This window comes from Myotis lucifugus, unplaced genomic scaffold (assembly GCF_000147115.1).
Source record: "Myotis lucifugus unplaced genomic scaffold, Myoluc2.0 scaffold_99, whole genome shotgun sequence".
NCBI classification, from domain to species: domain Eukaryota; kingdom Metazoa; phylum Chordata; class Mammalia; order Chiroptera; family Vespertilionidae; genus Myotis; species Myotis lucifugus.
Genome location: NW_005871147.1, coordinates 213,009 through 225,184, shown reverse-complemented (window position 1 = coordinate 225,184; position 12,176 = coordinate 213,009). Strand labels below are relative to the sequence as shown.

At 43.4% G+C, this 12,176-nt stretch overlaps 1 protein-coding gene across 2 annotated transcripts in view; it reads left to right on the top strand.

Moving 5' to 3' along the window:
- MAP3K3 (mitogen-activated protein kinase kinase kinase 3) overlaps nucleotides 1-12,176 on the top strand; it is a 52,227-nt gene that overhangs the window by 31,224 nt on the left and 8,827 nt on the right. The window contains exons 7-8 of one of the 2 annotated variants that reach the window (XM_014458685.2): nucleotides 6,796-6,929; nucleotides 11,442-11,503. In XM_014458685.2, the coding sequence (XP_014314171.1) occupies nucleotides 6,796-6,929; nucleotides 11,442-11,503 (196 nt within the window). Of the gene's footprint in view, nucleotides 1-6,795; nucleotides 6,930-11,441; nucleotides 11,516-12,176 lie in introns of both variants that reach the window. The other variant, XM_014458684.2, reaches the window with a different exon arrangement.

Below are 12,176 nucleotides of genomic sequence, written 5' to 3'. Positions count from 1 at the left end.
AGAAAACATTAGGGGAGGAGTCAGGGTCAAAGCATGAGGGAGTAGAATCCTAGCAGTAAAAATAGGGTCCAAGGACAAGCCTTAGTGATTCAACCCCCCAGCAATAGAAGGGGGATTCTATGCCCTCCTCCCCCACCAACAGTAACATACCTGTGAGTATTTAGTGAGAGACTGAACATGTAAGTCATTCAGCTCTCATTGAAACATCTTCATGATGGGGAAGTGCAAGATAGCTCGATCCAATTTTAGACAGTTCTACTTATTTGCAGTTCTTCCTTTTTTTTTTTTTAAATATATTTTTATTGAATTTTTACAGAGAAGAAGGGAGAGAGATAGAGAGTTAGAAACATCGGATCAGCTGCCTCCTGCACAGCCCCCAGTAGGGATGTGCCCGCAACCAAGGTACATGCCCTTGACCGGAATCGAACCTGGGACCCTTGAGTCCGCAGGCCGACGCTCTATCCACTGAGCCAAACCGGTTCGGCCCTTTTTTTTAAAATAAATGTTTTTTATTGATTTCAGAGAGGAAGGGAGAGGGAAAGAGAGATAGAAATATCAATGATGAGAGAAAATCATTAATCGGCTGCCTCTTGCACGCCCCCTACTGGGGATCTGGCCCACAACCCAGGCATGTGCCCTTGACCAGAATCTAACTCAAGACCCTTTAGTCCTTCCGCAGACTGATGTTCTATCCACCGAGTCAAAACAGCTAGGGCCCCCCCCCCCTTTTTTTTAAAGATTTTTAAAAATTGATTTTTAGAGAGAGAGGAAGTGAGAGGGAGAGAGAAAAACATCAGTGTAAGAGCAAAACATTAATCGGCTCCTTCCTGCACAAAAAAGCCCAACCAACTGAGAGCCACACTGGCTAGAGCAGCTCTTCCTTATTTTGAATTGAATATCTGCCTCACTTTACCTATTGACTCTAGAGTTGCTTTCTTGAGCAATATAGATAACACAAATAACATATTTCATATGACAATTTTTCAAATATTTGAAACCAGCTATCATGTTCATCTTTTGTTTTTGACATCATAATATACATACCTTGAATTACAGTTTTTTTTTTCAAGCCAGTTAATCTGTTAAACTAATTCATGCCAAAACACAAAAACAAGCCAACCACCCCCTCAAAAACAAAAAACTACTAGGTAATGAGGTAACCCAAAAGAGAGACCCCAGACAAGACAGATGGAATTTCCCTATGTACGTGAAGATGCTCTTCCTCCTATCTTTGCCTATAGAAATTGTACCCACTTTTGAAGTTGAGCTCAGGTGCCATTTCTTCTATAATACATTGGGTGATGCCCTTAAGCCATGTAGCTAGCCAAACCTCAACTCAAGGACTTGTCTCTCAAATTCTGACACGCATTTGGTCTAATCAAGGTTTCATTAAACCAGCAGTCGCCAACCTTTCAGACCTCATGGACCATCAGTGGTTCACAGACCACTGGTTGGCGACCGCTGGTCTAATGCAACTCAAGCGCTTTGGCTCTGTTTTTACTCCATCTTGCTCCTTTTCTTGCCACTGCCTCCCACAGTGAGGCAAGCCAGGTTGCAAATTCTAAGGAATGCATAGCCGAGGAGACAGTGAAGGCAATCAGTTCTTTCAAGACGCTAGGGTAGGCCCTAGCCGGTTTGGCTCAGTGGATCGAGTGTTGGCCTGTGGACTGAAGGGTCCTGGGTTCGATTCCAGTCAAGGGCACATGCCTGGGTTGCAGGCTCGAACCCCAATAGGGGGCGTGCATGAGGCAGCCGATCAATGATTCTCTCTCATCATTGATGTTTCTATCTCTCTCTCCCTCTCTGAAATCAATAAACATATATTTTTTTAAAAAGTTAGGGTAGTGGCTTAAGAGAGTGGGAGAAATAAGCTCAGGATATTTTTAGGCTAGAGATTTGAGCAGGTTTATGAAGGGAGGCACAAAGACAGCTGAAAAGAAGATTGAAGGTGGTGAGAGGGGACCGTGGAAGAGCTGACTCCTGCTAGGGAGGAATTGGGAATCTAGGTAGAGGGCTTATAATGCCTTGGCAAGGAAGAGGGGAGCCCTCTTCCTGTGTGAGGAGAGGAGAAAAAATTCAGGCAGAGGAGAGTTGAAAGAATAGGGTGACTTGTATTGACACCCAGACAATAATTAGTTAGAGAGCTGCACACAGTGCAAACCTCCGATCCTAGTACAGATTTGGAAGAATGGAAACCCCAACTGCAGAGGTAGTGACCATACACAGGGGAACAAAATTGTCAGCTTCTTTCACTTCTATAGGTTTTTCTCCTCATTATAAATTCTTCTGTGATACTAGATGAGACCAAAAACTGTTTAATGGTGGTAGCAACTTCAAAATAAAACGCCAATTTTGAAAGTTGACACACATAGGCTCTTCTCGTGGTCTTCTGGAATGAAGATGGCCTGGTCCATTATAAGGATATTGGAAAATACTGGTTAAGATTTTCCATTGAGGAAGAAAAAAATGATTTGATTCCTCCCCCATCTCATCAGCCCCCCAACAGAAAATAGGGTTGAGAGAAAATAGTTGATGTCCAAAACAAGCTGTCTCTTTGTACTTGCAATGACCTGCACATTAACAGACCCAAAGCCCTAGTACTCCCGCCGGAGGCAACTTCCTGACTGCATCAGCTTCCTGCCAGGAGGCTCCTGTGAGAAGGGCTAGAATCTGAGAGCCCGTCTTTCAGCTTTGAGTCAGAGTACAGAGCAAAAGAATCAGCATATTCTACCATGAGAGTTTTGTTTCAACTCTGCTGTTCTGGGTTAAGGAGTCTAGCAGAGAGCTAGTATGCCCTCGGAGGAATTCGGACTGCTGGCAGCTTAACCCCCTGGCTTCCTCCTTCATGGGAAATGGTGGGGTACTCTGAACACAGGACTACTACTCTGATCTTTTGCTTAAGCTGGTATTAGAATGGGGCCACTTGGTACAAATGGCCTGATGAGACTAGAGCCAGAGAAGGGTGTCCCAGAGAACCTGCCATTCCTGCTGTGCTTGCCTTCTGAGACCTAGAATGACCTGTGTCTCACATAACACTATGATTTGTACTGTTTGGCTCACTGCTGTCCCTGCTGGTAAATGTGTGAGCATCGATGAGTCTTAGAGTTCTCTTAGTTCAGGATCCTGTCCTGTTCAAGTCCCTGTCTCATTTGTTCTTGAGTCCTGTTGTGCATCTCATTGGCCCCCAGTTTCTGAAATGGAAGATAAAAACAAAACTGAAAATGCTCTAGAGCAGTTCTGCCAACTCCTGGTTTTTCCATTGGTTTCCTCTGATAGCCATTGGTTTGGGGAGACTTCCCTTTCCTGCCACAAGCTGTGGCCTGTACACAATAGCCTCTGGCCCATTGCCCATCAGATAACAAGGCTGGCTCTCTGCAGGCAGCAATGTGTATTGGAAAAAGTGAAAGTCTCTGGCTGGAAATAAAAGCTCAGAAAACCTTTGCTATTTTCCCCCAACCCCTCCTGGGTCTGTAGTGCTGGCTTCAGGTAAGCTAGTCCCATCCCACCTGTAAAACCAGGAAAGAGTTTACTAGCAGCTGATGGAGAGAATGGGTGTCAGGGGCCATGGGTATTTTATCCCAGGGAGGTCTCACCCTATACACTCTAGGTCATAGATTGAAGGCAGTTCATCTTGTCTGGGATAGTTTGAACCAATGTCTGCGCTCTCCTCAGTAAGTAAGAGTTTTTCTTTCTCTCTAATCAGTCGCTTACAATAGACATTTTGTTCTAGGACACTTCAGATTTTATTGGCTAGAATTCAGTTGCACAGAACAGAAATCTAACTAGTTTCAGCAAGAAGAGATTTAGTGCACTTCTGGCTTATCAGAGCATTGGGAGAGTGAGAAACAGACAAACCACAGAGCTCCTCCCTCTTCTATAATCAGGAAGCCACCAGATCCAGAAGTGCAGTGCATCTCTTCTCTGGTCCACACCAATTACATGGGGATGCCTGCACCTGTACAACTGGAGACCAAGTGTGTGGCCTCTTCTAATGCTGCAGCAGGAAAACCAAGGCTTCCGTGTATGGTACCCAGAAATAGCAAGAACAGCAGGAAGCCATCTAAATCTCACACAAGTACATCTGAGTGGCTGAACCTACAGGGGGTCTTAGAAATAAAAGCTTTTAGGTGATTAACTTTTGAAGCACAGGAAGGCCTGCTAGAAGGGTGGAGTGGATCCTGAGCCTAATCCTATATAATATCCTATATAATAAAAGGCTAATATGCAAATTGACTGAACAGCAAACAACCAGTCGCTATGACGTGCACTGACCACCAGGGGGCAGATGCTCAACGCAGGAGCTTCCCCCTGGTGGTCAGTGAGCTCCCACAGGGGGAGTGCCACTCAGCCAGAAGCCTGAGCAAGGCTCACAGCTTGCGAGCACAGCAGCGGTGGCAGGAGCCTCTCCCTCGCCTCTGCAGCAGCACTAAGGATGTCTGACTGATGGCTTAGGCCCGTTCCTGACTAAGCCGTCAGTCGGACATCCCCTAAGGGCTTCTGGGTTGCGAGAGGGCGCAGGCCAAGCTGAGGGACACACACACACACACACACACACACACACACTGCACAAATTTTGTGCACCGGGCCTCTAGTACAGTGGTCGGCAACCGCGGCTCGCGAGCCACATGTGGCTCTTTGGTCCCTTGAGTGTGGCTCTTCCACAAAATACCACGTGCGCCGTGCGATTGAAACTTCGTGGCCCACGCGCAGAAGTCGGTTTTCGGAAAGGAGATAGACGAAACAAGTATACAAGATGAGTGTGGATAGTAGAGTTGGAAGGGGTCGACCTCAAAGAATGTACCTCAATCAGATTGAGGACGTTTTTAGCAAAGGCCAGCTTAGGAGTACCCTAATTAAGTTAATAACAATGTACCTACCTATATAGTTTAAGTTTAAAAAATTTGGCTCTCAAAAGAAATTTCAATCGTTGTACTGTTGATATTTGGCTCTGTTGACTAATGAGTTTGCCGACCACTGGTCTAGTACATTATATCTGCCACAGAGTGTGAAGGAAACGAATGGAATTCTACTGGGTTCCTACCATATCAATTTACCTGTGTCCACCACATTTATAACTTCGAAAAAAAAGTTTATGAGGTAGATAGTTTTTCAAGTGAGGAACTTTTGTTAAGAGTTTAAATTATTTAGCTAAGTGGCAAAGCCTGATTTGAACCCCTGTTCATCTAATTCCCAAGTTTAGGCTTTTCTCACTATACCTTGCTCTGGGTTGCTTCTGCTGCTGACAAATGTTGCCAACATATGGGTTGACTGTCCATAGAATGGGCTACTAAAATGTTATCCAAAGCCACAAGTGTGAAGTGGGCACTAGGCTAATGTTTGTAAGCCAAGTATTAAACAGTGCTCCATGTTTGGGGGTATGAAAAAAACAAACCATCTTTTTTTCATGGTTGCACTAGAATTCTGTGCTATGGTGCCAAGGGAAAGGGCCAGCTATGTAGGTCTTTGACATTTGGGCTTCTGAAAAGTGGAGTAGATTTCTTATTTTTGGTCCAGATTTCCCTTACCTCCATCTTTAAGATGGCCAAATGGCATCTTGCATCCCTGGCCTTTGACTTACAAGTGACCATGGACAGAACAGCTCTGAATTTGAGCTGCATGAAACACGGCACTGTTTCCCCACATTAGCTCCTGACAGAAAGGCTGTCACATTTCCCCATGGGTGCAGATCCTTGTCCTCTGTTTGGATTGTTCCTGGGGAGCTTATTGTCCCCATGGGAGAAGTGTTGCCTTTGGCCACTGTATTGAGCAGCATGCCTACCTTTTGGAAATAAATTACGTTCTCAGAATTGCCTTGGTCGATCTGTACTAGAAGTCACAAAGTCTATCTTCTAGCTGCAGCCCCACCATTAAATCACTCTGTGACTGGGCTGGGGCTTCCCCTTCTGTTGAGTGTGGATGATAATGCACTTCCACTGCAGGGGTATTGTGGGGGTTAAACAAGAGGTAACAGTGTAAAAAAAGAAAAGAAAAAATGTCTTGGCTAATTTCATTGCTCTGTTAGTTCATGGTACAATATCCATGAGTTTATACTCAGAGTAGTGTCAGTATTTGCTTAGAGGCTCAGGGTGTCAGGGCTTGGAAAATTTGAACAGACTCTTTCCTCCATGAGTTATTTGAGATCATTTGGAAGGCATGGCTCAGGTACCTCAGAATTGGTAGCCTCTTACCATGAGTGAGCTGTTGAGACTGGAAATCCAGCAAATATCTTTGTCTGTTTTCAGAGCAGTTTTGTGTCTGGTCTGTGCTGTGGAGACAGGTGAGAAAGCTAGGTTACTGAGAGCCCCAGGTTAGCCTTCCCACCTGAGAAACCTAATTGTCATGGTTCTTAAAGAGGCTGGGTTGATGCCCCCAACAAGAAATTGGAAGTGTTCTAGATGGCCAATTCATTAAATTATCTTCTCTACACCTGGATCAGCCATATATTCTTAATGACTGGTTTCATGTGGAAGAACGAAGGAGTGTTTCTTGAAGGACATTGAAAATAATAGTTTAAACTCCTTAGAGACTGTCTTTCAAAAAGCAACCCTCCCCACCACTCTTTGACTTTTCTGTAAGTATTTTCCCTCCTTTTTTGGGGTTTTTGGATTAGGGGGAGGAGCCATCTGGCTCAAGAAGTTTATTTGAGCTTTAGCACTCTCTTCTAGGATGTTCAAAGAGCCGTGACGAGCCCTCCACCAGCCTCTGTAAGAGACTTGGTCTGAGCTAGCTGGATGTCTGCTCCTCTCAGGCTGTACATCCCGGGCTGTACTCAAAGGTCTTGTTTCTGTGATCTAGGCTCCCAGAACCCTGGACGAAGCTCACCTCCCCCTGGCTATGTGCCTGAAAGGCAGCAGCGCATTGCCCGGCAGGGGTCCTACACCAGCATCAACAGTGAGGGGGAGTTCATTCCAGAGACCAACGAGCAATGTGTGAGTACAGGCTGGGGTGCGCCTTTGAGTGTGTCAGACCAAGGTTAAATTGGGGCATTCTCAGTGGGCATGGTGCAGAACTAAGGGACTCGAGCCCCATCCAATAGCTCTTCTATAAACCAGTCCTGCCCAAATGTGGATTATGCCTTTCTAGGGGCAAAATATCAATTTGTGCCAAAAATGGGACCTAAACTACCTAGCCTTCTTGGGTGCTGAATATGCATTTGATAAAGTTCTTCTCTTCTATAGTTCTCTCACTGATGTCCTTGCAAAATAACACTCTTGCTATTTGTATATTCCTTATAACTACCTGTCATTTCCACAGTTTAACATATGACCAAATCTAAGACACAGATTTTTTTTTTTCATCAGCTGTATTTTAGTTTTGCTGTTTTTTGATAAAAGGTAGGTTATAGCCCTGGCCAGTGTTGCTATTTGGTTAGAGCCTAAGCCTGCTCACGGGAAAGATCATGGGTTTGATTCCGGGGGATCTCTCTCTCTCTCTCTCTCTCTCTCTCTCTCTCTCTCTCTTTCTTCCACTCTCAAAAAATATCCTTAGATGAAGATTAACAACAACAACAAAATTTTTTTTCAAAGGTAGGAAGTAATGCCATATCCAGATTACACTGCAGGATTAGTTAATTGAACTTTTATGATGGTAAGCAGCTATATTCATTTTCTATTATTACATAACAAATTGCTACAAACTTAGCGGATTATAACAGCACATAGCTATCCTATATAATAAAAGGCTAATATGCAAATCGACCGAATGGCAGAATGACTGGTCGCTTTGATGTGCACTGACCATCAGGGGGTAGACGCTCAACACAGGAGCTGCCTCCTGGTAGTCAGTGTGCTCCCAGAAGCCGAGCTCACGGTGGGCGAGCACAGTGGTGGTGGCGGGATCCTCTCCCACCTCCACGGCAGCACTAAGGATGTCTGACTGATGGCTTAGGCCCACTCCCCACAGGGAGCAGGAACTAAGCCATCAGTCGGACATCCCCCAAGGGCTCCTAGACTGTGAGAGGGCGCAGGCTGGGATGAGGGACCCACCCCCTGGGGTGCACAAATTTTGTGCACCGGGCCTCTAGTATTTTATAGTTTCCTTGGGTTAAGAATCTAGTTATGACTTAGCTGGGTCCTACACTCAGGCTCACACAAGGCTGCAATCAAGTGTTTGCCAGGCTACATTTCTTTCTGGAGCTTGGGGTTCCCAAGCTCACATAGTTGGCAGAATTCAGTTCCTTCTGATCATAGTTCTTACTGGCTTTTGGCCAGTGGCCACTCTAAGCTTCTAGAAGCCACCTACAGTTCCTTGCCATGTGGCCCTCTCACAATATGGCAGCTTCTTCAAGGCCAGTGAAAGAATCTCTTGCTCCAGTCTGCAAAGATGGAGTCTTACAAAATGTAACATAATCATAGAAATGAATATCCCAATATCCCATTCTCTTTGCTGTAGTCTATTGACTAGAAGCAAGTTCTAAGTTCTACCAGACTCAGGGAGATGGGATTATACAAGGCTGTGATTCATGGAAGAAGGACCACTTTATGGTGGGTCCACCATAAGGGATAATCCATTTTAATGGCTAGCTTTTTTTCTCTCTAAGACTTCTACATGAATATTTACTAGTATAAGAGCTTTATTCATTAAGTGTCAAAAACTTGAAACAACCTAAATGTTCATCAAAGAGAGAATGGATAAACAAATTGTATTATAGTCATTCAACAGAATATTAGACAGGGGTTTTTATTTTATTTATTTATTTATTTTTAATGAGAATGTTTCTGATTCTCAAATTTTATTTTATTTTATTTTTGTTAATCCTCACCCGAGGATATTTTTCCATTGATTATTTTTAGAGAGAGTGGAAGAGAGGGAAAGACAGAAATATCGATGTGAGAGAAACACATCGATTGGTTGCCTCCGACCAGGGCCAGGGCCTGAGGAGCCTGCAACCAAGGTATGTGCCCTTGACCGGGATCGAACCCGGGACCCTTTGGTCCACAGGCCAAGGCTCTATCCACTGAGCCAAACCGGCTAGGGCTAGACAGGGGTTTTTAAAAAGGAACACTGATATATGCAACAATTTGAATGAATCTTACAGCATGTTGATTTAAAAAAAATGGCTAGTGTTTTAACTAGTGGCTCACTTGATGAAAATGGCATTTTGGTTTAGTGAACTCAGCAAGAGTGAGAATTCTGGCCTCATTTTGAAGTATTTTTTTTTTTATGTTTTTATTGATTTTTTTGAGAGAGAGGAAGGGAGAGAGAGAGAGATAGAAACATCGATGAGAGAGAAACATACTGGGGATCGAGTCGTAGCCTGGGCATGTGCCCTGACCAGGAATCGAACTGGTGACCTCTTGGTTCATAGTTCAGCACTCAACCACTGAACCACATCAGCTAGGCCTCATTCTGAAGTCTTCAGTGACCTTGCTTTGATTGCAAAAAGATCCACTCTTATAAATTTTGGGGTTTTGGTCTGGGAAGGGGAAATTTCTTAAGGGTAAACCATCCAACAAAAGGGCCAGCAACATCACATGGGGGATTTTACAAAAACTGCTTCTTGTAACTTTTCTTTCTTCTAAAACTGATTCTTATAACGTTTCTTTTCCCTTTAATAGCCAATCTCTGTACAACATTATTTGGACTATGTAAGCTATGAGAGGCTCTTTACACTGCTTCTTTTCTCTTCTATATTTCTGTGTTCAGATAAATTTATGTTTAGAACAGTGACCTGGAGTGCTTTTAGCTGCATATTCCCTTCTTGGGTATTTTACTGACCATCCTTCCTGTTTTCTCTAACCAGAGCACATCTGAACATCAGCCGCTCTAGGGGTGACTTAGGTGTAAAATCTTTGAGATTGCAAATAGGTTTGGTTGCTTTTGTTCTATATCCCTCCTCATGGTCCTGTACCCTCATCCTTTTACTGCTTTCTTTTACCTGGCTGGTCCTCCAAGGCATAGGAGTATTAGACTCCCAGTGAGGACTTCTGGAAAGAGGCCAAGGGAGGTGGTGGCTAGGGAATGCCTAGGTCATTCTCCAGTGCCCCGCCTCTTTAGCTAAAGAGAATTGCTGCTGGTAATGGAGCTATTCAAGATAAATGAACTTAGAGACCAAAACAGCATAGTGTATAGTGAAAGAATATTCAATTGAGACTTTCTTAAAAAGTGAAACTAAGTTAAGTTTATTTTGTTTTTGATTTAATCAGATTTAGGTAATAGTTGCATCTATTTGCTAATTTTTACAATGAAATTCTAAGAAGCATGATTCGTGTTGATTTTTTTGGGGGGGGGGGCTTAATTTTTGTAACAAAAATTTTGCTAGTGCAACGTAATTTTCCTCACTTCCCCTTTGATTTCTGCAGCACTGTCATAAAGAGGGTCCTTTTTTACAGACACCTTCACAGGATTCAGTGGGTTTTCCAAAGGCCTCTCTTGAACCTTTGGTATTCCTGCTCCTTCTTGATAATTTGTCATGTTGTAATACTTGCCCATTCTCTCTTCTTCTATTAACTGCTTCTACTGTGCCAAATATGCATTTGATGAATTACAAGCAGTTCTTTCCATATTGGTTTTATCCACTTTGGAAAAATCCTACATTCTTAGCAAGATTTGCAGTTTTACTTTGCCATTAATTTGTTTTGATTGGTAGTTTTTAAAAATATGTCATATATGACAATATGACCTAATGTGTTTGAAATTATGAGTGAGATGGACCATAGTATTAAATGGAAAGAGATCATTTGAGTTGGAAACTAATTTTATGAAAGTTATTAGTGAATTTTCATAATTCCAGTGTTCTGCTTTCCTATGTCATGTTTAAATACTCTTGCTAGTAGATAACCACTTCCCCCATGGACAAAATGAAGGGAAGATTAGTTGGAGACAAAGCTAATCTAAAGGCTTTTTGTTACTGCATTTGACTAAGGACCAGAGAAACATTTTAACTTATATAGCTACCTATTGTTCCTAAACGAGAACCAGAAACTGGGAAATTTTTTATCTGTGTTAGCTGCCTTTTAACTGGTTTCATAACTTTAGACCATTCTCCTCAACTTTCTAGACCTGCAGTGGCTCATTTGTGAAGTGAGAGCAATACTTGTCTTTGTAAATTATAGATTATGAAGTGTAAACAGAAGGATTATGGTCCCACCCAAATGCACTGGAAGCTTTTGCAGGGTAGTACCATCTCCCGCGCCAGGCTCTAGCAGTCATGAGCCAAGAAAATGCCAACAAGAGAAGCAACATCAGCTTTGCTTTCCTTGCAGAACTCCTTGGGATGCCAGCCAGGCATTTTTCTCCCTCCTGGAACTTGCCGTTCGAACTTTGGGGGAGAATGATACCTTCCTAATCATTCTTCTCACTGCACAGGCAGAGAAAGGTTACTTTCATATTTTGACAACAAGGATCATTTGCTGGCCCTGGCTAGGCCTTAAAGCCCTCACTCACCTGGATTCAGGGATTTGAGCTAGGGCTGGGGTTTTATTGTATGACTTGCCTTGCAGATGCTGGATCCCCTGGACAGTGCTGAAAATTCCTTGTCGGGAAGCTGCCAATCCTTGGACAGGTCAGCAGACAGGTATGGGTTGTGGGGTTAGTACCTAGGCATTTTGGAACTGATGGGCTGAGGAAATAGAGGTAGCTAGTATGTGTGTCTCCAATCTAGACACTGGTCTTACATGCCCATGGTAAAAATGTGCTTCTGGGAAAGAACCTCCTTAATTTTCCAAACACCATGAGAATGTTATGTTTATATAATTAGATGAATATAATAGCTGAGAATAGCAGCTCACCTGTATTAAATGCTTGCTTTATTGTCTCTACATAATACATGCTGCTCTAGTACTCTTGGCCTCGTTTGTGATCTGGACTGAGAAGCAGTGGACCTTCAATGTTTTGGGGACAAAATTGAATTATCATCTATGGGTTCTTTTTTTTTTTTTTAAATGTTTCTGGTGAAATAATAAACTAGGATATAAAAAATAAAATATCTAGACTGCCTAGCTTACATAACTGCCTAGTTGGTGTGTAATCTTGTTCTTGCACTTTGGGAGGGGACAAGTGCTGTCCTTTACATGCCAAATGGTTCTGTGGAGCTGGTTTGCCCATCAGCAGGGGTTTGTTTGGAGTTGGCTTTGGCACTGATCCAGCCAGTCTCTCACCTTGACTTTGTTATGACCAAGAGAACGTTTGATCACATCTGACTGGGCTCAGAGCTGTGGTCAGAGGCTATGGGGCAG